General features: G+C 41.0%; 1 protein-coding gene across 6 annotated transcripts; it reads right to left on the bottom strand.

Moving 5' to 3' along the window:
• Window positions 1-19: 19 nt before the first annotated feature.
• POLH (Y-family DNA polymerase H) lies at window positions 20-27,981 on the bottom strand. 6 transcript variants are annotated; one of them, XM_088704312.2, is made up of 16 exons: window positions 27,843-27,981; window positions 27,304-27,424; window positions 27,051-27,211; window positions 26,784-26,951; window positions 26,356-26,520; window positions 25,912-26,015; window positions 25,654-25,773; window positions 24,894-25,017; window positions 22,534-22,647; window positions 22,177-22,368; window positions 10,495-10,594; window positions 10,268-10,386; window positions 1,755-1,863; window positions 1,347-1,676; window positions 962-1,258; window positions 20-874 (listed from the first exon to the last, which is right to left on the bottom strand). In XM_088704312.2, exons 3-16 carry the CDS (start codon window positions 27,069-27,071, stop codon window positions 606-608), a joined length of 2,232 nt encoding a protein of 743 aa, XP_088560438.2. In that variant the 5' UTR covers window positions 27,072-27,211; window positions 27,304-27,424; window positions 27,843-27,981; the 3' UTR covers window positions 20-605. The 6 variants fall into 6 exon arrangements, with proteins under 6 accessions (XP_088560438.2, XP_088560439.2, XP_008798704.4 ...); XM_088704313.2 differs by having other exon boundaries at window positions 1,347-1,667; XM_008800482.5 differs by having other exon boundaries at window positions 27,100-27,211; window positions 27,843-27,975.

The following is a 27,981-nucleotide window of genomic DNA, read 5'->3' as shown; positions in this document are numbered from 1 at the left end:
AAAAAAAAAAAAAAGGCAATGAGGATAAAACTGATGCATGCCATGTACAACATTCACAACAAATACATATGTGTTTCGATAGAATTACAACAGAAAAAACTAAAGAGATATTCAAAGAGAAAATAAGAAAAAGAAAACTTGTACATGGATAGATAATATCGAAGTTTTAATATAATACAATAATCACGTGGCTTATGAGATACATGACATGACCGGCAGCCACTCAGCATGATGTCAAAGCGTAAAGGTGCATCTCCTTGCCCAACAGCGCCGCCAATAATCTTCACCCAGCAACAACTACTAGAAATAAGGAACAAATGGAACCACTGTACCTACGAAATAGCCTCTGGAAGATTTCAACGACCAAGCTCCGGGTAATGTCACAAGAATGAAATAAGATTCTATTAAGAGGTTAACAGACAGCATTATGTGACTTCACAGCTAATCTAGCCTGTAGGACTTCAGACATCATTCTTGAAGACATCCAAGAGTCAGATTGCTACATGGAACTTATACGCCAGATGATGGCCCAGCTCCCATCCAATGCCTTGTACTTCGATATGCAATGCTCTATAGTACTGACTAATCTAAAACCATCCACAATCCTATGATTTTTTTGCTGATGAGAAGTAATGAACAATACTGGAACCTCTTTTACTAGTGTTTGCACGCTTATGTGGCTGAAGCCAGCCTTGGACTTCTCTTTGGATTTCCAAAGGCAACTCATCAATTATAGAAGGATCAATATCTTCAACATTGAAAGTCCACGTATCAAATTTTTGTCTACTTTGATTGGGATGAGTCCCAGTGTCATTGTTGGCCTCTGCAGGCCCCCCTTGCTCAATTTTGTTTATTCCTGAATAGTTCTGACTTCCTGAATGAGAATTTCAGTCAATAATGGTAAAATGGATACTCAAATAGCAATGTATGGCACAAAGACTGACGGAAGAATCAGACTAACCAGAAGATGATAGGGGTGCATGATCTTGAAAGAAATCATTCAATGCCTCTTTTGTTGTACAAGAAGAGGAGTTGCTGCTTTCAATACTGGCTGCACACTTAGGTGGCAGAACCCAGCCTTGGACATCTCTTTGGATTTCCAAAGGATCAATTATAAATGGATCAATATCTTCAATATCGAAAGTTCGTGTATCAAACTTTTGTCCAGCTAGATCAGGATGACTGCCAGTGTCATTGTTGGCCTCTGCAGGTCCTCCTTGTTGCTCAATTTTGTTCGCTCCTGAATAGCGCTGATTTACTGAATGAGACTTTTTTCAGTCAACAAAGGTAAAATGGATACTCAAATAGCAATGTTTGGTGCAAACAATGATGGAAGAATAACTTACCAAAAGAAGACAAAGGTGCATAATCTTTAAAGAAACGATTCAATGCCTGTTTTGTGGTCCAAGGGGAGGAACTGCTGCCTAGAATACTGGAGCCTCTTTTACTAGTGTTTGCACGCTTAGGTGGCTGAAGCCAGCCTCGGACTTCTCTTTGGATTTCCAAAGGCAGCTCATCGATTACAGATGGATCAATATCTTCAACATTGAAAGTCCATGTATCAATTCTTTGCCCAGTTTGATTGGGATGAGTGCTGGTGTCATTTTTGGCCTCTGCAGGTGCTCCTTGTTGCTCAATTTTGTTTACTCCAGAATACTGCTGATTTCCTGTGAGAACTTTTCAGCCGATAATGGTAAAATGGATCCTCAAATAGCAATTTGTGGCAAAAAGAATGACGGAAGAATAAGACTTACCAGAAGATGAAAAGGGTGAATGATCTTGAATGGAACCATCCAATGTCTCTTTTGTCATACAAGAATAGGAATTGCTTCCCTGAAAAAAATTTAAAATCGAGCATTTTGCCTGCCATAACCAATGATGCTTTTAGATAACAAATATACAGCTCACCTGATTCATACAATGTTCAAGTAGGCATATCTATAAAAAATTAAGGCATACAACGCCCCAAGCTTAGATGTTCAGATCATATATAAGCTGATACTAGGTTATTAGATCATAGTTATTCAAAATAACTCACAGGACAGGCACATGCTTACACTACTATTTATAGTGTCCGCACAGAAGGGTCTTTCCAACATCTGCAATTAATATCAATTATTTCATTATGCAATATTTTATCAGTTTTACAAACAATACTGTGTCATGTATCCCATTGCTGTAGCCTACAAGATTAGCATTCACATAACATTATATAGAGTTAAGTCTGAAAGTGGCTACAAGGCTATCTTTCAAAACAAATGTGTCCATTCAGTATTGCTTTTGTTTTCTGTTTTAATTTTCTCAAACCCAAGAAGAAAAAAAACCAGATTTAACAGCATGCATGATGAAAACCTTCTGCTTTTTTTCTTTCAAATTGCTTGTAAAATCTTCAGCATTTGGAAGCAAAGACTTATTGCTTTCAAGGAGGGGGGAAAATAGAAGCAAGAATAGCAGTAGAATGTTACCTTCAACATCCATATCTCCAGGGTAATTCACTCATTTGTAGAGAAACAAAAAAAATGCCAAACAGGCCAAAAGTTTTGGACGTCCCCAGCTGATATTTCAGGAACCAAACTTGTGGAAATGAAATTAGCAAATCAAAGGATGGGTTTCATTATCCTGGTTAAAAGGTGCATAAGAAAAAGAATAACTAGTTGAATAAAAAAATAATGAAAATTAACATATCCAACTTCAAAGCAGAGCAGACCAAGTGCATTAATTCCAATCCATAATTCTTATAAAAAATCAGATTGCTGCTCAGATTCAGCCACTCCATTTGCAATATGCTCCTAGCACCCAGAATAACTGCTCTACCAACTTATGTCTAATAAGGTACCCAGCACCTGTTATGTGCCGTTGGTGGGATCTGCACATAGTCCAGCTATTGAAGGAAAATGCACATGGTTATTGCTTGGTCAAGAGTCCCAGTTATTTGAATAAGGTTGTTTGCTTTGTTCAAGAGTCCTAGTTGTTTCAATAAGTCAAGGGTGTTTTGTTAGTTGAGATAATGATTCATGAGTCAAGGTTGTTTAGAAGTTGTTTGTTAGTTGCAGTCATGGGTCCTTAGAAGTAGGTAAGGGTAAAACAATAATGGCAAATATGTTTCACATGGGAAGAGGTAGTCATCTATAAAAGCCCATACAATCAACCCGAAGAAGGACATCGTATATCAATCTACTTTCCTTGTTATTGGAAAATTCTGTCTCCCCTCTATCTTTTTTGTATTGTACATTTTGAGTGCTTATATAGGATCAAGGAATCCAAATAATACCTTCCAACTAACCATTTTGGGTGACGTCTTGGGTTATTACAAATGGGTCAGAACGGACCCAGCCCATAACCTATATGGGCCAATCGTGGTGCTTGTGATTAGATTTGAATGGATTTGAACCCTCAGGTTCCGACCGGTTCAGCCTTTACCATACTGGTGCCAGCTAGCACCGGTACGGTACAGCCACAGAATTCGGTTCCGACCCCTTTGGAGTTGGAACCGAACGGCTCCTTGCCAGTACCAGTGCGAACCGGTCCGGTTCGCACCGGTACAAGCCCGGTACCGGCACCGGGGAGAAGAAGAGGAAGAAGAGGAAAGAAGAGGAGGAAAGAAGAGAAAAAGAAGAGGAAGAAGAAGAGAGAGGAGGAGAAGAAGAAGCTTACCTCCTCTCTCGGGCCGACCTCCTCCCTCGAGCCGACGAGGATCGCCTGTTCACCGGTACGGTTCCGGCCCCTTCTTTGCTTGCGGGAGAAGGGGGGAAAGAGAGGAGAAGAGAAGAGGGGAGAGAGGAAGAAAAGGGAGGAGGAGAAAGGCCGGGAAGGAGAAGAGGAGAGGTCGGGAAGAAGAACAACAGAAGGGGTAAAAAAAAAAAAGGGGAGATGCGGGTGCGCGGGCGCGAGTGGGGAAACCCATCCCCGACTCGCGCCTCGCGCGTTCCACGCGGTGCGAACCGCGGACCATGCGTAGGGAATCGCGTGTGCGCGATTTCCCGCGCTCGCGCGCGGTTCTCTCTGCGTGGGGCAGCGAGCCCCGCTTTTGCCACTCTATAGCCGAACACAGACGTGCGCTCGTCCCCGCATTTTTTTTTAAGCGGAACCGGTTCGGCACCGGTTCCAACCGGTACCGGTCTGAACCGGTACGCCGGCTCAGCCGGTTCCGCATACCTTGTCTTAGCCTGACGAGCACGTCAAGGTTTAAATGAGAAAAGTATACGAGGACCCGTGCGTGCATGTTAGTCCTACATCGGTTATTCGCTAGGTAAATTTTGGATACTTATACAGGATCAAGAAATCCAAATAATACATTCCGATTAGCCATTTTAGGTAAGATCTTAGATTGTTATAGCCCCGTACTGCTAGGTATGGGGCGTACTATATTATACCGAAAGAAAACCGGTATGAAACACCCCTTCAAGTTGGTACAAGTCTCGTACTGCCCGTACCGAGGTATACAGACCTATACTGAAGCATATCGAGGTGTGTACCGGTCTGTACCGAGATGAAAATTGAGAAAATGAATAAAAAAAATATTTGGGCATAGAGGTATACCGTATCGTACCGAACCAAAAAGGTACCGATACGGTATCTGATACTGAGACTGAGGACCTCGGTTTTGGCCATGCAAAAATAGAGGCCAAATTTGCTGAGACACCATATTATTGTCAGAATAAATTTGAAGAGATTGAAGCATCTGTGGGAGCAGCGTATTCATACTAAAGCACAATAGAAGTGGCTTATCAAACTTATGGGATATGACTTCGCGATTAAATACAAACAGGGCCTCTCCAATAGGGCAGCAAATGAATTGTCTAGAAGACAAGAAGAAAAAAGGTCAATGGCAGCCATTTCTCAACCAATTCTCAGGTGGTGGGAGCCTATACAGGATGAGAATACAAGACATCCAGACATGATATGCCTCGAGCAACTTTTTGAAGCTGGTGAAGCTGTAGGTCTCCGGCAACTCAAGGATGGGGTAATGTTCTACAAAGATAGAATTTATCTTCCTAAAGATTCAGACTAATAGACACCGTCATTTAGAGGTGCATGGCAGTACACAAGGGGGTGCATAAGACTATTCATCGGGTGAAGTCCAACTTCTATTGGCCTAGAATGAAATCAAAAATCAAGGAGCACATTCATGGATGTGATATATGCTAGAAAAATAAGGAGGGCCATCTATCTCCCTCAGGCCTACTGCAACCATTACCTATACCCACTTAGGTATGGTCTGACATTTCTATGGATTTTGTTGAAAGATGACCTCCATTAAAAGGGAAAAATGCCCTGTTTGCGGTCATGGACCGTTTATCTAAGTATGCCCACTTCGTGCCTTCATCTCATCCATACACTACACCCAGCGTCGCTCAAGTATTTTTGGAAAATATATTTAAACTACATGGAATGCCCTAATCAATTGTACGTGGCAGGGATCTAACTTTCACAAGTGCATTTTGGAAGGAGCTTTTCAAATTGAATGACAAATTTAAATTTTAGCTCTTCATATTGCCCACAAATGAATGAACAAATAGAGATTGTCAACTGAACAGTGGAGATGTTTCTTCAATGTTTCACCAACACCAACCCACGAGACTGCGTACGTTGGATACCGTGGGTCGAGTTCTATTATAATAGCAACCGCACCTCTCTATCCGTTGGATGCCATTTGAGGCTGTTTGGAAGCCGACTCTGCTTTTGTATGTACTTGGAACTGCCAAAGTAAAGGTTGTTGTTCAGGAGCTTAGAAGGAGAGACCAAATCGTACGTGAATGAAGAAGCAGGTTGATCGAAGCACAAGGTCGCATGAACAAGTTTATGATAAAGGAAGGACGGATCGGGTGTTTAAGGTGGATGAACATATATATCTAGAATTGCAACCTTACAAGCATCTTTGGCTCTTTGATAGAATCAAAAATTGGCACCATGGTTCTGCAGTCCTTACCGGCAAGGCCGTTGCCCTAGGGTTAGGTCCTCGAACGCCATCCGCAACGTCAAGGCGAAGATCCAGGACAAGAAGGGCATCTCTTGAGGTTGGCTCCTATAGCCTCCTTGGAGCCAAACAAAGATCCAAGATAAGGAGGGCATCCCCTAGGATCCGCTCCTACGGCCATAGATCTCAGCGAAGATCTAGTGCAAGGAGGGTATTCCCCTGAATCAGCTTCCGTGGCCTCCTCGGAGACTTCGCTGTTGCTACCACCGCCGACCTCACCACCATCGATGCTGCCCCCGCCATTACTGTCATCGTCGTTGTCGAGGCTAGAGAAGTCCATACCCAAGAAGAGCCACTGAGCTTGAGCTCGGCATGCTTCGAAGCCCTTTCCGAACGCATCAACCACGTTCTCCAAGGTCTCCTCTCGGAACTCCTTGACCGCCTTCACAACCCCTGGCCTCGGCCGTTAGAAAACTCCATGGCCTTCTTCCCAACAGCGTGGAAGGCATCCCTAGCTATGGACAGTTGCCTCTTCATGATCAGGGCCTAGCTCCACGCGGTCGAAGTATGGGCTTCTGCCGACTCAACTTTGCCTTTGGTTGCATTCGCCCTCAGTTCGGCCTGATGGGCCCACTCCTCGGCCGCCTTCACCCTTAGTTCGGCTTTTCGAGCCCGCTCCTCGGCAACCTCCGCTCGCCTCGACCAGACGGGTGTGCTCCTAGGCGGTCTCTACCCTCACCTTGTACTTTGAGATGCTCCTCGAGAATATCTTGATCCTCTCATGCAGGCAGTCGAACTCGAGGGTGTGCTAAAAAGAAGGCGGCAAATTAGTTTCCAAGGAAAGTGACTTAATGAAGATCTATGAAACTTATCCGAATGACCGTAGTGAAGACTCCGTTGTAGAACTCGGTGGGGTCAAGGGAGCACACGAGCTCCCTGTTGGCTCGAAGCTGTATGGCTCGAACCATCTCTCTCGCCACTTCGGGAGACTCTAGAGCTGAGTCGGACTCTTCGATCGCGCATTCTAGGAAATAGGTCCCGAAGGCATAGGCCGAGGCTGAGGGGCCCTCTTTAGCCGGAGCGGACAAACCTGGATCCGATCGAGCGAAGGTGCAAACCTCGAAAGATGGTTGGCACAGAGGCGTGGAGGCAACACAGGGTTGGGCGAGGCTGACCCTCTCCGGAGAGGCCGACTTGATCAGTTGAACAACCTCAACCTCGGGGTCGACCTCTATAATCTCCTCCCAAGGTACAGACACCTTGAGAGGGACTTCAGGCACCAAAGCTTCAGGAGTGGCCTCAGCAACAGCTTCAGTACTAGGAGTCGAGGACTCCCCCGTCGACTTTTTCCTTTGAGAGACCTCACCCTCGGCGACCACGACTGACCTTTTCTTTTTCTTTCTCCTCTCACGAATCAACGTGAGATTAGTCTTCATGGCAGCAAGAGCTGCAGAACCAAAGACAAAGTTAGCCTACGACACCAAGGTGAAAAGATAGAAAAAATCTAGGAGATGCTTACCTTGGGAGTCGACAGGGCTTAGATTGGCCTTAATCAGAGCCTCCTCGGACAACTCTTGCAAGGCAGAGATCTTGGATTGAGATTCTAGAAGCCTGTTCAAGGTCCTTTGATCATCATCGGACAACCTCAGAGGCCGATTCAGATCTCTCCAAGGCACCCTCCCCACGGTATCAAACCTCCATAGCTGCTCAGAGTGAACAAAGAAAAACCTTTCTTGCCATCCATTGATGGAAGAGGGCGGACCTTAGAGCAACTAGCAGCCTTTCCAAGAAAAAAAATACCACAGTTGCTGTTCCGAGGATGCCTCTTTAGAGTGAAGCACCCTCGAAAAAGGAACACTGAGGCAAGAGTTCAGCACTAGTTGGGTCGGAACGAGGTATTAAGACCCCATCAATTGTACAAAGGGGTGGAGAGAAAGTCTCAGCCCGGCCCGCAGAGTCTCCTCATACAAGCTGAGCCGAGAAGGGTGCGGGTTGCTCACCCGGTCACTAGGACCAGCGAGCTCAAAGGTGAACTCGGAGGGCACAAAATGCCGAGCTCGGATGAGGTCCATTTTCTCCTAAGGATGGATACCTCATAATCCGGGCCCGACCGACCTCAGACTCAACCTCACCCAGAGGTGATGACAGTCGACCTCGAGAGGAACGATCATACGGCCGACTCTCTTTTGAGGCAATGGCCTCAGCCCTACTTATGGTGGCCAAAGAAAGACGAAGGAAAAGACCAAGAAAACGAACAAAAAGGGCGAGGAGACAAAGAAGACAGGAAAAGTGTTGAGTAGCCAAGGATCGAAAATCCACCAAAAATTGAGAAGCACGAAGGATGCCAAAGCCGGAGATGGACTTCGTCGGAGCACCACCCGGGGCCCTAGACACTCAAGCGCTTGAATGGAGCGAATGGAGCAAAGAGTAGAGACCGAAGGTTGGGGACGCCTTTATATAGGGGCGCGGACGGCCACAATCAAAGCACCAGTCAGGCTACCTGAGCAGATCGAAACACGTGTTAGCATAGGGCACGACAGGGGGCAATCCACTGGATCGTTGCATTAATAGAGTCTTGGAGTCATCCCACAATGATGGCGTCTCGGGATAGCCTAGATTCGCCGATGCTTCGGAAAGACATATTGGCGCACTTATTTCCCATGACAAAAGTCTCACCCTCAATCAAAATGACAACTTGACTTCCGTCGCCCGAACTAAGATACAACTCGGCCTCGGAAGTGAGGGAAAAGTGTTAGAAAAAATATTGGACACCTCCCTCGGGCCAAACCTACCCCTTTACCTTGGACATATGCCGAGGAGACCTCGACCCGAGCCGAGCAGTCGACCAACTGAAATGAGATAGCTCGGCCCCGGCCGAGAAGCCAATCAGCTAAAGAGCCATCAGCCGAAGAGAACAATCAGCACGTGTCGACAAAGACTGATAGTCCAAACAATCGATAACTTTGGCAGCCCGCAGTCGTGGCGGCAGCATGACCTGCGCCCCACCAACACTACCCGCCGCCCACACAGTCTGGCACCCACGCCTCAACCGTACTACCGGCCGTTACCTGGCCATCATGCTCGCCACGTCAAACAAGGTAATAACAAAATTGACTCCTTTATATAAAAGGGCAGCCTAGAAGACCTTAAGTACACACGTAATATTACTCACAGAGTCCACACTCTGCTGAAATTTTCTTTCTTCTACGTTGTTGCCTCACTATTCTAGGCATTGGAGGGTCCCCCACCAAAAACTCTCTGGCAAGCGGACATTTTGCAAGCCACGTTCGCTGGAGATCCACCCCCAACACCTCAACCAGCCTACTCAGCTGTCTCCAGCCGACCTCAGGATCGTCCGAGCTACACTCTGACCTCAACCCGAATTTGGTGACAATACCTGCCTTTGCCATGTTGGCCAAGGTTGGCCCAACCAAGGAGTGTTGCATCCACTAATTCCCTTGTTACATCCACACCACCCACAAGCCAATTGGGGCCCTTTCAATTTCCTAAGCCTCAGTATTTGCTCTTCCTCATGGGTTTGTCCTCCATAGAACCATAAGAGAGTGAAGTCTATAAAAATTAATATAACGTATCTGCTACTGGATTATGTGCTATCACAAGAAATCGCCTTTTCTAGCCTCTATCTTTGCATTGGTTTGCCTTGTATTATCGCAAGAGTTTTTCCTTTCTCTAACCTCTACCCATCAAGTATCTAGTGTGATGTATCCTATAATAATGATATGTCTAATCGATATATATTTCAAAATTGACATAGGTGAACTCTTTGTTGTGATTAAAATTAGAAAAATTCCAATTAGTATTTTCATAATTTCCATATGCAATATCTAATTTTATAATTAAAATATTTTTTGATACATCACCAGTCAGACCCCAGTTGACTTGATCCAATAGTTAAATAGTTCAAGCCTACTAACCACGGTGCCATTAACAAAGACTTGAAATATTGAATTCTCATTTAATCTAACTGCCCATGTCGAGTCCTCAATTTTTTAGTTCAAACTCCACCATACTTAGAGAAACCTAAATCTGTTAATACTAGATGGTAGAAAATTATTCTAGACCGTTTTGGAGAATGTAAACAATGATAACCCTCCAACCAATTTTTTCAACACTTCAACAAGAACAATTTTTCAGCTGTAAACTCAGGATCAAACCTTCAAATGTATGCACAATGGATTGGGAGTGTGAAATAAGTTAATACGATATATGATTTGGCCAAACATATTCTTCAAAAATAAGAGTTAAACAATAAGTCAATTTCACTTCAAGAACAATAGATATGATGAAGTTAAGCATGCCCACTAGTTTAAAATCGACCATGTCATATACCTTATCTTTCGACGTGTTGGTCCAGCTTCGTCTTCTGCAAAGAGCTTTATCTTGAACCAATGTGTCATTATTAACACCAATCTCTTCAGAGGCAACTTCATTCTGTTTCCCATTTTGATCTGAGGTCATGTAGCTTTTGCTTTTTAAATGACCATCAGCCCTAAAGTTATGGCGGAACAAAAGAAACCAGATGTAACTGAAATGTAGATACAAGGATGGAGTAATACCTGCAGGATGCAAGGGAACAATTTCTTCCATGAACACTTTCGAACCAGCCAATGAAGTGGAAGGATTCTTGTCTTGAAGAAACCTTACAATTGATGTTCCCTACCCCAAAAGCAATGTTCACCAAATGACCAAATGAAAGCAATGCGTTGGTGTGTGTACATGTAAAAGTCAATTCTTTCATGTGATTCCATGGAAGTTATTAAGACAGAAAAAGCATAGTCAATTTTGGGCATCTTATAGAACACAAGAAGCTTTCCTGATGTTAGATAGTTCCAATGGATGGTTACTTCACTAAATAAAATTTTCGCATAACATCCTCTAGATTCCATCCATAAGATGCCACAAGCAAGCGCAAGAAAGCATAGAAAATGAAGTTTAACAGTAAGTCAAGTACAAAAAAATAAAGAAGCAAATTGCTCCATTAGAAACACTTATTTTCCACACTCCACTGCAATTCAGTCTCAAATACATCAAAAAATGTTCTGAAGCAGACTAATCTTTTTCATAGAATATGTGAACAATAATTTGCAGCTTATGAATATGTGAATTTATTGTCCTATCACATGAACTTGCTGCAAAAAAGATTAACTTCAATCAAGAAAAGAAAGCAACAACAATTTTCAACCAGTAGTTTCCTTACAGCCCTACTTTGAGTTTGATGGCCTAGGCAACATAAACATTGGCCTAATGTGTTAGCACCATATGCTATGTACTTGTGAGTCATCATCTTGAGTGTTCCTCCTGAGGTGGAATACCTGGTACAGATAGTCTCTATAATCCATCCCACCGGCTCCAAATCGATTCCGAACCAACACCAACACGTCGTAGGTATGTCTCAAATATTAGAATTCACCCTTGCTAACCTTAGACAATGTCAAAAGAATAGCCAATAATCTCTTTAGCATTTTGATTATCCCGATGCCACTGCAGATAAGCCATATTGGCATCATCAAAGGCTTCCTTGTCAGTTGGAGCAACTGGCTCCTCGTGACCCAATATCTGAGCACCCTCACAAAGCAGCAAGCTCGTATTTCTTACGCCACTTCTCAAAATTATTTTATCTCAATTACCAAAAAAAATTTTTGCCTCGCCAAACAATCAGTCATCAAAGCAGTCATATTAAAGCCATAATCTCCAGAGAGGATAGAACTATACATGGAAATGAATCCCCGACCAAAATAAAGCAATAATGCATGAATGCAAATATGAACATCTCATGATCATAAAAATAATCTGACAGAATTTGGGTTTTTTATCCGGTGGTGTTGCTTTATTGGATTTGGTGCTTTCACTCTAAGTACATACTCAGTAGTAAAGCCTATTGACTTCTCCAACCTATGTATACCCACTCTCATGTGTGCATTGCGAGTAGGACCAATTTGATGGAGTGGATAGCAACTATCTTTCCCCTTTTTTAGGTGAACTTTAATATTGCAGGTACCACCATCAATACCAGCATTACCTAGGTTGGACACTCAACTTCCAGCCTTGGCCCTTATTATGCAAAATGCCTGATGTCTAGTGGACACCACTGCACCCATGAGTTAAGTGTGGCCCACCATCTCCGTCAGGAGTCAAAATGTTATGGCGAGAGCTGCTAGGGCATGTGCTCCCACTCAATATGCTCCTTCCCGATTATGCATCACTACAAGCATATAAAAAAAAATAGGATTGGCCTCGAGGGCATGCACTTACCCAACACATGCTAGCACTTCATAGAGTGGGCAATAAAGGGCCATGCTGGCTCATATATGTCTACAAGTCCTCATATACACTTAATATTAGAGGTCTTTTATGAGGGATAAATAAACTTTGGATCAGCTTTGGATTGACCGCCGATATTATAAAGAGTGGAATATCATAGAATATCGTGTAAGCATTACAAATGCAAAAGAAAAATATATCCAACCATGCAAGCATCTCTAGTGGGGAAAAACCGAGCAATCATAACATGTGATAATGGAGTAAATAAAGTAATATCACAGTCCATCCAAATAGCATACATGCATGATCCTCACAATTTGCAGCTCCTTTCTTGGACGTCCACACTTTAGATGTGCCTCATGATGCTCTTTGTAGAATAAAATACAAGAAAAACAAAGAGATAAGTGTCAAGCTCCCTTACATGATAGCCAATAATATAGTCTAGACCTACACAGTGTATTGATCGAGGTCTTTAGTTTAGAATTTAATAACCATCAATAGGCAATTAACCACCACAAATTAAACTAGAAAGTACATTACACCATACTACCATCCCATAGAGTTGACACCAAGGTCTGCTAAACTTGTCGGAACCGACCGATTCAGCCTGTACCGTACCATAGAATTCGGTTCTGACCCAAACCGAAGGATTCCTTGCCCGTACCGGTGCAAACCGCACCAGTACTCGCAGGGAAGAAGAAGAGGAAAGGAGGAAGAAAGAGAAAGAAAGAAGAGGAAGAAGAAAAGGAAGAAGAGGAAAAAGAGAAAGAGGAGAGAAGAAGACTACCTCGCGAGCCTCTTTCTTCCTCCCGAGCACCTCGCGGGGAAGAAGACCTCCCTTGCTCGTGGGAGAAGGGGGAAGAGAGGAGAAGAGAGGGGAAGAATGGCTCGGAAAGAAGAAGAGAAGGGAAAAAAAGAAAAGAAAAGAAAAAAGAGAGGGGTCGGGGGCAGCGCGCCTGCGCGCAAGGGCGTGGACGAGAGTAAGGAAACGCATCCCCGACTCGCGCCCGCGCACGTTCCACGCAATGCGAACCGCGCACACGCGGTTCCCCCTGCGACGAGCGCAATTTCCCGCGCTGTGAGGCCTAGGGCAGCCCGCGTGGTCTTTTAATGTGATAGAGTGGCATTAAATGCCACTCTGTGGCATAATGAAGATGCGCGCACGTTCGCGCGCGCGTCCACACATTTTTTCTTTTTTTTCGAAACTGGTTTGGTACCGATTCCAACCAGTATCGATCTTCACCGGGACATCGGTTCGATCGGTACTGCGTATCTTGGTTGACACTAGTTTTGGCAATACCTACATGGTTCGATCCATAGATGCAATAAAATATGTGCCCATTATTGATGCAAAAACTACTTGAGAGAGATTATGAGCATGGATATAATTGAATCCACAAACCATGGTGGTCATACCTGTTGGCTCTACTTTGTGCTGCATCATTCTACCCTGGTTGGAGAGAATTCACCCTGGACTTCAATTCTTCCTTAGATGTACCACCATGGTATAGCATAAGGTGCTCAACATTGAAGACATCATGGTGCTAATATGACTCAGTAGCTTCAGACGGTAGGCATTATCACTGATTTTTTCTACAATCTCACAGGGTCTTACAAGGAGAAAATTTTTCCTATTCTCCAGTTGATAGGCGGTCCCTCGTAATGATAGCCCATACATAATCACCAACCTTGAATATCACCCTACATCTATGTTAATCCATATTCCCCTTGTAATTCCTATTTGATTCTTCAATCTTGTAACACACCTGAACATGTATATCTTGAAGCTTTTGCACCATATCTTCATTTTTATTTTGTTTATGGCTCTACTATCTACACATATGCGCCAAGTTCCATCCTTCTTAGGAGTTAGGAGTGCTGGAACTACACAAGGACTCATGCTCTCACGAATATATTCTCTTTCCAGAAGCACATTAACTTTCCTAGACAAGTCTGCATGCTTTGTAGGGCTCATCCGATAGTGGGCTCAATTTGGAAGACTAGCTCCTGGAATCAAGTCGATTCTATGATGGATGATCGAAGCGGGGGTAATCCAGATGGAAGCTCCTCGGAAAAGATATCAGCAAACTCTTGAATAATAGGTTGAGCCATCTTTGGAATGCCACTATTTTCCACAGCTTCCTTTCCCAACAAAACCACAATCACGCTAGACTCTAAAGCAGCCATAGCAAATTGTGCTTGACAAAGAAAATTGCTACTCTCTCGAGGATGTGGCTTAGAAATCGCTTCCTTCAATGGTACTAATACAATTTTCATCCCATTCAGGACAAATAAGTGCTCTTCCTTCCGTCATGCATTACACCTATCATACTGCCAAGGATGCCCCAATAGAAGATGATAGGCATCCACTGCCACGTCACACCAAGCTCAATTTTTATACTTGCTGCAAACAAAACAAGATACCAAACACCTCTTTGACACGATAACCTCGCTACCTTTCTTTAACCAAGCTAGCTTATATGGATAGGGATGCTTTTTTGTGTTCATCTACAACTTGGTCACAGCCTCTTCTGACACCAAATTATCATAGATACCACTATCTATAACCATCTTGCATGCATTTTCCCCAATTGTGCAAATGGTGCGAAAGATGTTATTCCACAACAAATCATCTCATGACTCACCCGTGGTGCGAGGTAGGTTCGTCGTACGACTAGAGATTCCCTGACATCTCCACGCACAATCTCCTCCTCTAGTTCATCCTCATAGTCGTCAAAAAATAGGCAACGCTTCATAACTTGTCGATTACTCTTCCTCATGCTCAACAATCAATAATTGCTTCCCTTCTCGCCCCTTTGGCATCTTGCAGTCTGCAACTCTGTGGCCTAGTTCTCCACACTGAACGCATCGAGTTCGACCTTGTGCATTTTGAATTGGCTGCAGAATTCGATTATGAGTTATATTGGATGGTATGGTACCCTTAGAAATATCAAAATTGCCTCCTGTAGAAACTCGGCTTGTTGATTTAGCACCTTGCAAAATTGATACTTGCCGATTTCTTGGCAACTTCTTTTCTATTACTAGAGCACACTAATGTGCCTCTGATACTGACCAACAACCCCTCAATAACAATTCATCTTGAATGCTTTGGCGTAAACCCCCAATATATCTCCAAACTAATTGTTCTTGGGATTCAGCCAAATCATTCTGAGCGACCAATTCATAGATTTTCCAGAATAATTATCAACTGAGTCGCTTCCTTGCCTTAGATTTTGTAATCTATGATACAGAGTATGAATATAGTTTCACCTTTTCCCAATCAATGATTTTTGGCTTGCTGCAATGTTTCCTCATGATTTTCAACTGGCGCCACCATAGAGCTGCCCTACCTCACAGCCGTGTTGCCACTAGAAGCACTTTCTCATCATCTAGAACCTCTATAAACTCAAGGATCTCCTCGACCATATAGAGCCAATCCAGAAACTTCTTCGCAGTCAAGTTCCCTGAGAACTCAAGAAGGTCGACTTTGAGGCCTTGCTCCCATCGCCTTGGATTCCCGCCAAACGTCAGCCTCCCCTCTGATGCCTTTGGTGCAATCTTATGGAAAGGGTTGAGCATGTCCTCACTCTTGACCTCTTTCACGTGTGAGGAGGGTTCAATTGCATGAAGCTATCGAGTAAGGGCTTCGATATGGCACCGGACCTTCACTACATTCGATACCAATCTGTTTTCGTGTGCTCCTCCTGTCGTGGCTACCTACACCATCTGCTTCTTCTTTGAAGCCATCCGAAGCAGATCAGAAACTTAGGTTCTAATATCATCTGGCATACTGGGAAAAAGAAGGGATGATTTGATCGACGAGGTTATGCTTCGAAAATCAACACGCAAATAGAAGAAAATTAGATTGAAGAATTCTTCACTTGATGAAAAAAATTCTCTGGAAAAAAATTTTATTAATATCTCAAAGGTTGTCCCTTGAAATGTATTACATTCATATTTATAGGATATGATACCTTAACCATAATTTGGGCATTAAATCCAATGCAAAATCATATTTGAAATAAGACTTGATAAAAAGAAAACATGCTAGAATTATCCTATTACAAAATAGAAACATGACTAAAATTTGATATTGTCCTTAATGAAAAATTTCTAAAAAATCTGCCAAAAAACTCTGAATCCTGTTCCCCCCCACTCGCTCACAGGATGAAAATAAATTAATTTTTTTCTTATTGCAGTTTTTCCGAATCGTATGAGTGGCGGACCGAGACAGTTCCGGCAAACAAAAAAAAAACCGGCGACGAAAGGGAAAAGGAGAAGGAAAGAGAGAAAGAGAGCGCGGGAGGAGGGAGAGGGAGGGTGGCAGCCAACTGGCAAAGGGCTGGAGGGCTGGGGAGACGTGCAGAGGGGCGGAGAAGGGGCTCCGCCTCCGATTTTTTTGTTTTGTTTAGAATAAGGTACCTGAGAGGTACCCTATTTATTTTCGAAATTTTTAAGTGAAGTCGGCAAACTCCTTGTCAACTTCACTCAATTTTGAAGAAAAAGAATTAAGTGAAGTCGGCAAGAGGTTTGCGGACTTCACTTAAAAATTTCGAAAATAAAAAGGGGCCTCTGGACCCTTGTTTCAAACAAAATAGGAGAACCGAAGGCGAAACCCCTTCTTCGCCCCTCCACGCAGCTCTCCGGCCCTCTGCCGGCCTTCGACACTCTCCTCTCTCTCATTTTCTCTCCCCCGTTCTCCCTTGCCCCCTCTACAGTGTCCGTACGGGCCCAGAATGAAACGACACAAGGGCATACCAATCCGTGCCACCAAGCAACTAATCCAGGCCCTAGTTCCGGCATAGCAATCTTTGCTTGGCATGATCTAGTTGATCATAGTACCTGTTAGCTGTACCTTGTGCTACATCACTATACATGTCCCAGTTCTAGTACTTATCAGCATAAATAAATCCATAGTATATAAAATTTTAAAAAAAAACAGATCTATGATCATATCAATGAATTTCAGCCTGCATAAATCTGCACAATATGATTACAATGCTATCTTGGGAGGCTTAGATTAATTAATCTGGTTTCAATCTATGCTTCATTCTTGTTCCAGAGCAAAATAAGTGTGCTATATGTGACACAAGTAATTCCATCAGAAAAACTGATTGTTATCCATATTAGAATGAGGTGCCAAAACTGCTAGTTGGTCAAAGCTAGGACCTTTAGCCAATTGAATTAAATTTCTAAATATAGACTAGGGCGTGCCTGATGTAATTAGCATAACATCCAGAGGCATCCCAAAAGTTACTAGAAAATAATTATTTAATTATTTGATGCCTCTATGCATCAGTCCTAGCACTTAGATCCAATCCTAAACCCGAACCAGCACTCTAATACCACTTTGATGGACATGGGGATACATTTTCGGTATGTACAGCGAAAATTTAGAACTTTCTTTGTCATATTTGTATGCATAAAACATGCTCAATGAGGATTTTTCAAGCCACAATACAATTCTGGAGTTGTACTTCTTGCCCTGGGAGCTGCTAAGATCGTGAAAGCACAAGATCCTCCAAGCCTTACCATCAGCAGCCACATCGGTCCATGTACACGATCCCAGGAACCTTGTTGACTTCCAAACTCCAGCAACTCACAAGCCAACATGATGCTTCGCTAAAAGGAATTGATCTATTGCGCTAGATCTAACCTTTCTCTATTCCTCTCTTTTCTTGAAATAGAGCTTGCGGAACCTTTTATCTTTCTTTTCCCTCTATATGATATGCCACATTTTTTCTCACACCTTTGCCACCCCTTATTGCTGGATATTAATAGTGGAAAGCTAGGCTTTTAGCGGCCAGCTCCAGCTAGCCATTATTTTAGTATCAAAGTCAAAATAGAACGCCAAGAAGAGCGGGAGTTCCTTTCTTGGATGCCTCTTTTAGGAGTTGACCTTCCTAAGGAATGTCGGCTTCCTATCCACATAGAGGAGAGGGGAAGCACACTAGAAAAGTGACCAACCACTTCCCCTAATCCTAGTCTAGTTAGGACTAGACTTGGTCGAAGTCCAGTCATACTTACCTAGTTTGACCTAATTAAGGCTCAATTAAGTCTCCAATTAGATCTTACCTGATCCAATTAATAATTGAGAGAATATTTAGTTAGAATCTTATTCTAATTAATAATTGAAGATAGGTCACACGTGCTGGACACTTGGATAGCTCAATCCAGGTTCCTTGCATCAATAATAATCTGCCCTTCAGGTTTGCAATGTCACATATAAGTAACATGACTCGGAATGGGGATATGATGCCCATAATACTTTACCGAACCTTGGTGAGCTAGGATGAAAACTAGTAGTCTCCCTGTTTCTGCACAAGCTCTTTTACTACAATTCGATCCCCCATCATTTCAGCATCCTTGCATGACCATTGAGAATATAAGCACTCTCAAATGTTTAATCATACAATATCATGGTCTATCATAACTCTGCATCATGTCAAACAATTTTTAGGTAAAACCTTTCACGCGAAACCTTCTGCAAATAATTAATTACTAAGTATAATAAGTTTGCAAACTAATTTATTGTTTTCTATAAAATAACTAATAGCTTGGGCCTTAAAACTCCCATGTTTGATCATGTCTCTGTCCTCATATTAATACAATGCTACCTAATGGTTTACTTGTTGCATAGCCTACCCCTCACTCACATCTAGACCCAATAAACTAGTGAGCTCCATGTCATGGATGTAATCCAAGGTATCATGGGTGATATGAGTAGGGGCACAAATAGGTCGGGTCAGACCGGGTCATGAGTGACCCCAACCCAACCCATTTTCTTGTTCAGGTTCTAATTTTGGACCCAGATCCAAATCAATAGAAGATTGGATCGGATCGGGTCGGATCCAAAGCTACAATTTTCGACCCAACGGGTCATTCGGGTTGGGTCGGGTCCATGTATAACCCGATCCCAACCAAAAAAAATTCGGACCCGATTCGGGTCCGGTTCAGGTCCGGTTTATCAAAAGACCATCAAGGAAAAGGGCTTATCAGACAATTGCAGGCACTATTATTGCATTTATTGTCCTCTTATCCACAACTAGAACTGGCGTGTGCAGATGCACATGATGCTTCAAAGTATTGATCAGGCATGTACGTACGACTGACTTCGGATGAAGATACACTCGCAAGACTTACATATACAAGTATTCTTCTATCATATGCAAACACTTTGAATGTGTGACATTCTCTCAGCTAGCTTTTAAGAGAGAATCAGATAAAATGCATTTCAAGAGAATATTACGATGATTATCTGCTCCAACTATCATTTACAAAAATTAAAGTGCAATAAGCAGTTCCAACTATTATATATTTGAAGTTGAGTGGAGACAGCACTGACAGACAAAAATGGGAAAACACCTTCACTAGTAATACCGGAGATAACCTACAGAACTGGAAGACTTGAAAAAAATAAAAACAATGAATAGGATGCAGTTCTCATAGAAAAGTTTTATAGGCATATATTACTTTCAACAATAATTACATCAAGTATCAATGACTATAAATACTGCTAATGAGCCAAATGCAGTTTCTAGGGGCTCATACATCAAAATATGCCATAAACTCACATACTGATCTGGCATGCTTTCTGCATTCTGCACTCATGTGATGCACAAATGCAGTTTCCATGGGCTTGTACATCAAAATAGAAATTGAAGGATATGTGTGAATATTAGGACAAATTTTCATGTTCAAGCTTTCAATGCCATCCGGTGTCATGCAAGTCTACATTATCAATAAACACAAGCTTTTGAAACCTATCAATCAAGTCATATCATAATAGTCAACAAAGAAATAAGCAAACATTTATTCTCAAATCCTTTTCCCCACATTTTCCTAGAGGACCACCGAGGCATAAATCTATTTAGTCTATCTACCCATAAAATACCAATTCTTCCAAAATTCTCTACCATATAACACAGCAACTTAGCAAACAAGGAGATAATAATTTTTTTGATGTATCATTTCTACTGAAAAATGTACAATTTCATCAATTTGGTTTAACCTAGCTTCTGTTTTGCTTGTGGTATGCCCAGCAAGGAAGGTCATACAGGAGCTTAAATAACCTGGTAGGCCTGGAGATTGCAAAATCAAGGGACAAGACAGAGATTCTCACTCCTTCATGATAGAAGATACCGGTGCAGCAAAATTTTCAAATTCTTCTAGTTTCTCTGGACCTAAAACCAAATGTAGGATACTCTTGAGGCAATACAACTTTCTACATAAGTTTCCCCATCATGAAAACTATACATATTTAGAAACTGACATAAAGGATAAAGGAATGATTAACGGGTCAGGTCGGGGCGGGTCGCAGGACTGAAAACCCAAAATTATCCAAATTTGAAATGGGTTCGGTTGGGTCAGATCTAAATTCAGTAAACCCAAACCCGACCCAAAAAATGGAACGGGTCCAATTTTAGAACCCAACCGGCCCCACGGGTCCTCCAAAATGGGTCAGATTGGGTCTAAGCGGGTTGGGTCACGGGGCAACCCGACCCATTTCCGGCCTTAGATATGAGTTTGGCCCCAAATTTTTACTAATACCTCAAAATGTAGCATGGTGCCTTATCCTTCATATCAAGGAACTATCTGTAAGCTATGCACCCGATTCACACCTCAATCATTGACAATAATTTCCAAGGTCGATTACCACTGTTGATTGTTCAATGTGATATCACATCCAAGTGCTTGTGCGAGGTCACCACCTTGGTGGATGAGAAACTTTAAGTAGTCACCATATACTGCAACAACCAAATAGGAGCAATATGCAACCTCACCATAGCTATGAACAATATTTCAAATGCTTAGGAATATCCAATCTTCAACTAGTAAATACTCCAACCACTTCAATAATTCCTCATGAGCACGCATGGACTCTTTTCTAGCTCCAGGGTTGATGTATGAAGCACACCGAATATTATTCAATGATCATATAAATGAAATGTCCATGTTATATGTTAACCAATGTTCAAAAAATTATATGCGAATAGCTTTTAGGACATTACCCTACTCCAATAAGTACACTTTTCCCATGAAGTTGCATGTGCTCCATAGCATCATAAAAAGACAAGGACACCACTGCAGTAGCAATCCATTCATAAGATTGGTAGTAGACAGCCATATTGATTTTTACATTCTTTCATCATTGTCAATGAACAATTTAGGGATCAAAAATCATAATATCAAATTTCAGATCAGCAAATGCAGACGCTAAATTGTAAAAGCAAGGTTACTACAAACCACAACCAACATTATTAATTTTTTGGTAAACATGACCATTAGATTCGAGAATCAAGCAAAGCTCTAATTCAAGGTAAGTACTAAAAAATATAAACTGAAAATTCTGGATATAATAAAATCCAATCAACACAGGAATTTAAGGAAAAGGAAGAAAAGAACCAGCAAGACAATTTGATTGACAATATGCAGGTATATGATTAATAAGGTAAGGCCCACGGTACATAAGAAAAGAATCCATGAAGAACAAATATATACCTGAAATGACTAGGATAACCACGTAAGAAAAAAAAGGATGGTGATCAAAGAAAAAAAGGTAAAGATGCATGGGAAATTTCACCAGGGAAACAAAACTAGCATTTGAAGTCAAGATCATAAAATATATCATCATAGAATAGGATGCCACATGCATCAAAGCCAATAATTTTCACGTTTTAGTAATTGCATATTCATAATACATTATTAAAGAAGACACAAAATCTAAATATTTTATAAGAATACCATAATTTGCCAATATATTTTAAGTTTAACCATGTTTATTGATGTGGTTCCAGTTTTCAATAAACAAATTAAAAGCAAATTACGTATTTTGTGAATCAATAACTGCATCAGCTGGTAAGAAACAAGCAGCAGTAATGAAGCTAGGAAGACAAATATAAGATAGCACAATTACATCATGGCAAAATCCTATCAAAATGAATGTGAAAATAGATTCTAAATAAAGTGAAACTTACATGTGGTATATCTAAAAGTTTGCTAGCTGTAACAGAAAGAGATGTTATTCCCCATCCAATGTTTTGCGAACCCAAAAATTCACGGAGACCAGAAACAAAGAGTTTCATTGCATCTTCTTGAAGTTTTGCAGTCCCATAGCGCAATGGGCACGACTTTGAAGGAAATTTCTTGTGAGAGTCCAAATCATTTGCCTGCAAAACACAAAATAAATGTGGAAATATAGTACAATATCCATTATAGAAACATGCGCAGCACGAGCACATGCACACATGCATTAAAGCATTAGTCTGTTTTCCTCCTCAACAAAAACTAGAGAAATGACTGGAAATAGTTGATGAAGGACTGAAAAAAAATACCTTAAATGCTTTTGCATGCAGGGTCAGTCTGTGCACAAGCCGCTTGTTCTGATCCAGGTCAGATTGAATGCGTTCACTCAATTCTTCACACAGTTGATTAAGCCAGTTCTCAACCTATCATGCTCCAAGATGTTTGGAATACACGAATAAGAAAAAGTGGCAGAATAACTTTCTCAACAGAGCATTAGGAAACGACAAATTAATATCTAAAAGAGCACATATAAGTAGATCTAAGAGCTATGCCCTAGTGCTCCTGCTGACACCTAAACCTACTATATCAACTTGCAGGACAGATGGAAAGAATCAATTAAGATGCAGTAGACATGTAATCTATAATGTAACTGCAAAAGAAAATTAGATGTTCAGGTGATACTCTGGATAATAAGTAGTATGAAGATATTCAAATATCAACTTGAAAAGTTGATACATAACCACGCTGATTTGACTTTTCTAGCAATTAATGATTTGAGAAAGGAGCAAGTTTAATAGAGAATATGAATACTTAAGTAGTCCCAAAGCCAGATTCATCTTAGCAAGTTAATAAGCCCAAAAATATTAATGTCTATCTCTCCTATACATTTGAAGGAAAATCCTACCTTATATCATCAGATTCAAACTAATGTAAGTTCAACACCTCAAATAGACAGATGTACTGCATTATTTTCAAAGCAGCACAAGAAGGTAAATAGATTTTTCCAAAATCTTAGTGGAAGGATTGAAAGTAGATATTTGATATTTAGAGGATGTACCAAAGCCTTAAACTCATATTATGGCTGTAACCTCTTTAACAGTTGAGACATCCCGTTAGCATTCCCCACCCCCAAAATCTTAGTGGAAGGATTGAAAGTGGATATTTGATATTTAGAGGATGTAATCAAAGCCTTAAACTCATATTATGGCTGTAACCTCTTTAACAGTTGAGACATCCCGTTAGCATTCCGCACCCCCACCCCCTCCCCCTCCCCCTCCCCCTCCCCCTCATCCATATATAATCTAAATAGGGAAAAACAAATTAGCATTATTCACCAAACTAGGCTCACATAGGTAACCAGCCAAGAGATGTATAAGAGGAAAAATAGTTGTAACCTCTGCTAGCCAGTCATTTTAGGAAGGAGAAGTAATGCAAGATAATCCCAACAATAGAGAAGGCCTATAACAATTCCACAGGAAACATGGCTGAGATATCCACAATACACCCCTCTCATATCCACTTCATTTTTGAAATGACTGAGCTACTGTATTACCAGGTAGTGAGGAAAAATGGAAGTGCTTTTTTCTTTAAACAGAAAAGTAATCACAGTACTAGTAAACTATGCAGTCTACATTGTAATCATTAGATGGCACAACAACTTTTGATCAACAGACAACCTAAGCTTTATCCCATTTTATCCCAAGGATGAGGATGCCAATTGAGGATATACGAGACAGGTATCCCCATTATTTCTATCAAACATCCAAACTAAACCTTAGAACAAGGAAATGATTAATTATGGGTGAAAGAAGAATCGCAGAATAATACATCACATACTGTGCTTTTTCTGGCAATGGGCTGGAACAATACATATGACACTTCACAACATGCTAGTCACAGTTATCCTCATATTTTCTATCCATTTTCCAAACTAAGCCTTGGAAGAAGACATAGCAAAGTACAGGTCAAAGAATAAGCACAGATTAAATCACCACATACTGTGCTACCAGCAAAGGGGTGGCACAATATGTATGCCATGTTGTAATGTGCTATAACTTGGCATACACTATGAAGAGTACACATATCAAAAAATAAATATATGTATTGCTCATATTTGGGTAAAATCAAATTTATCATTCCAAATATGGATATCAGTTTCATTAAATGACTGACATTTGTATTTGGATTCATATCCACCAAAATGTTGGAAATATAAAATATCAGAATGTCCTAAATTTCTCTCCAAGTTTCAATGGTTAATACCTTCTTTTCCTTTCACATGTAGAACTCTTCAAAATGATAGAGAGTCATGTGGTGTGAAAGTCTATATACTGAAGGCTTGTGAATGTTAAGTATCATTAAAGAATTATAGAAGTGTAAAGAGAAAACAGCTGTCTATGTGTGCATGCGTGTGAAATGGTGTTTAAAGTCTATGTACTGAAGGCTTGTGAATGTTAAGTATCATTAGGCAACAACAGAATTATAAAAATAAAACATGCATTGTTATACTACGCACTTGTAAAAAGAAAACAGGCTTGTGTTGTGTGTGTGTGAAATGGTGTTTGAAGTCTATGTATTGAAGGTTTATGAAAGTTAAGTATCATTAGGGAACTATAAATTGTAAAAAGAAAACAGGTAATATCATAATATGCACATGGTAATATCTTACAGAAGCAGTAGTCTTCAATGCTTGTGGGCCAGGAAATGTCTTTCCACAACCATGACTCTTAGGTAGAAGACGGTCCTCAACTTCTTCCCCATTGATACCTCTTGCAATATTCCATAACCACGTGCTAGAGTGTAAAAAACATTCGATGTTAGGAGTTATTCATTCTAAAGATCTATTATTAACCACGTGCTAGAGTAGAAAAAATATAAGATATTAGGATATATTCATTCTAAAGATCTATTATAAGAATAATGCATATTATAACTACTTGACTAAGTGAAGGTAAAGTTCACAATCGATGCAATCCAAATAAAAATGCATGATGCACCATAATTGGATATTAAAAAATTGCACTTAACACAGAAAAGGATCCAATATAGTGGAGAATAAGTGAGTTAAAGAGGATAATGACTCTGGAATTTAAAAGTCAGCAATAAATACTTCATCTACAATCACCCTTTTTGTGACTGATTCCATAAATAATTGGTAGTAAAGAATTGTTTAAATGTAAAAAACTTCACCCTTTTTGCTTAGATTCCTGTCATCAAATGATCACTAGTCTTATGGCATCCTGTCACTCATTCGACTTAACCTTTGGCATATCATAAACTTCCAAACACTACCAAATTATACTAGAGTCCAACATTCTGTGATCCTTCCATGACTAGGAACACAAAAAAAATATAAAGAAAAAACATAACTCGAACAAGGTTAATATCTTACTAAAGTAGATGTAACTAAACAATTAATGTTACCACACCCTGTATTAATGCCATAGCACTCTTGCAACTTCACTTCAGTGAAGTGTAGTAAATCACCAACAGTTTTCACTCCAAGATCAATTTGTAGGGAGCTTCCGAGCTTTCCCCCAAGTTGTTTCCTACAAAGTCAGAGGTGATGAAAAATTGATATCTATAAAAGAACAGGTGAAAGCAATTATATTTAGCATCGTTATTCAGATTGGAAGGATATTTTGACACCACCACCCTCCAAATGAAGCAACAAGTTCATGTCTTACATTTTCTTCACAGGCAAGGAAGCTAGTAAATCTTTTACTGATGACGATGGTACCACTGTTTGTTGTGCAGGTTTATGCATTGCACTTGCTTGTTTCGCTAACATCTGCCACAAGTATCAGTCATAGATTCCATAAGAGACAACACTAGCAGAAACAATAAGTTAAGAGATCATGATAGGAAATGGCAATGAGTTCAGAGCCAACAAAAGGAGGAGAAGAAAAAAGAAAGCATTGTAAAATATTGAATCAGAAGCAAAATTGTAACAAAACTCATCATACAACATGGTATTAACATAGCATTTAAGAATTAAATTGATTAAAAAGAACCAACAGTGCACTTTGCACATGTAGACATACAACACATGTATGGGCATGCAAACAGGAACTGCCAGAGGGGATCATGCAAACAGTCACAATCTCATTCTAAACTTCTTTCTCAGTTACCTTATTGTGAGCAATGCCAGCTGAACATGTGAATTTGGTTTCCTCTAAAACTTTTGTCCGAAGTTGTGCAATAATAATGGCTCCACAAGCTAATAACTTATCTTCATGGTCAGCATCACTCCGACAGAGCCACTCTCGCACATTCCCTTCCCTGTCAGTTATATCCTGAACATAAGAAACAACCAAAATTAACTTCAAGAATGAAAGGGTAGTGAAACATACCTAGTAACAACAAGTCTTCCCACTTAAACTTGTTTAAAATGCACTGGATTATCACATGAACATTCATCTAGGACCATATCCTTTCAAATAATTCAAGAGAATCTGAGATAGAAGCATGCATAAGCAGACTAGTATATATTTATTGATGTTATCTCATTACCGCAATCCTAAAGTAATAGAAGGGGGAATGAAAAGTTGCATCTTACATTAGTAACACCCAGAATATGTGACTTCAGAGCCTCTTCATCGATTGCTTCCAACACCTCTGGAGGAGCTTCTAACAGCATTGATTTAGCTGCATCAGTAAGGTCAAGGTATACTTCATCTATTGATGCCCGCTCACACCGTCCTTTTGTAGCAAGTATCGAGACTACCTGCAATTTTGAATCCACCAAAAGTACCTAGTTATTGCCAGGGTTACTTTAAGGTTACATAAAAGGCTGCCTTGTTATTAAATCTATTGAAATCCATACAGAGAACCAAACAGTGATCATCTCATATTCCCACTTCTCCCAGACACACCTCAGAGCCAGCACTGCGATATAGATTCAAGTCAGCTTTACCACGGGCAACCGGAACTTGAATTAATTGGATGTTCGGACAGACCTTCTTGGCCTCATCCCCTCGCATAGAACTAGAAGTCCAGATATAAAAGAATAGTTTCAGGAATCTAACTACACAGAAATAAATGACTTTAATTATAAGAAAGAGGGGAGAAAAGCTTACCGCTTAATGCCAAATTTTCGAGCTTCATAACTAACAGCAATCAAGCCCCCACCTTTCCAAGAATTATATTGTACTACAGCAGCCGGCAAACCCCTTAATTCAGGATTCTTTCGTTGCTCAACTGCAAGAAACAAAATAGATATACGCAGACGCAGTTAAGCAACAAAATTGGCATACTCATTATGCAAGGGAAAGGTCATTTTTGCGACATAACCGATGATTTTTCCAATATTTAACAGCTTCAAAGCTATGACCAGAAAAATTTTCTTTCACGATCCTAGGTTTTTATAGCGCAATTTTACAGAAGAAGAAAAGAAAAAAAAAATAAAAACAACTAATTTAACCATATGGGAACGATCCATAGAGAAGATCAAATCAAGACTAGCTTTGATCGTACTATTTGCAGAAAAAAAGATTAATACTTGGTTTAAATTACATAAAAACCGATTAGCGAAGATTAACAAAAGATTCAGGGGTTTAGGGATTAGCAAGTGGGGAAAAAGGGAAAGCGGAGAGAAGGAGAGCGGAGAGTTTGAGACCTTGGACGTAGAAGCAATCCATGTCGACGTGGGCGATCACACGGGCATCTTTCGGCTCCGGCCGGGCGATCGGCATCCTCGCCCTCTCTCTCCCCCCCACCCACACCCTCTTCTCCCCTTTCCCTCCATGTCCCAAACC

The sequence above is a fragment of the Phoenix dactylifera genome, chromosome 9 (genome assembly GCF_051530095.1).
Source record: "Phoenix dactylifera cultivar Ajwa chromosome 9, Ajwa_hap1_PhDact_Kaust_v1.1, whole genome shotgun sequence".
Classification (NCBI taxonomy): Eukaryota; Viridiplantae; Streptophyta; class Magnoliopsida; order Arecales; family Arecaceae; genus Phoenix; species Phoenix dactylifera.
Note: the sequence above shows the minus strand (reverse complement) of the source record. Positions and strands in the feature narration are given on the sequence as shown.

Bases quoted from the DNA above. Each gene is read 5' to 3' on its own strand.
- POLH (XM_008800482.5), bottom strand. From the start codon at position 27,918: ATGCCGATCGCCCGGCCGGAGCCGAAAGATGCCCGTGTGATCGCCCAC. The intron at 22,369-22,533 runs GTATTTTTTTTC...TGTGTTTTGCAG, and splicing joins TGCATGCAAAAGCATTTAAG to GCAAATGATTTGGACTCTCA. The intron at 875-961 runs GTTAGTCTGATT...ATTCTCATTCAG, and splicing joins TGCACCCCTATCATCTTCTG to GAAGTCAGAACTATTCAGGA.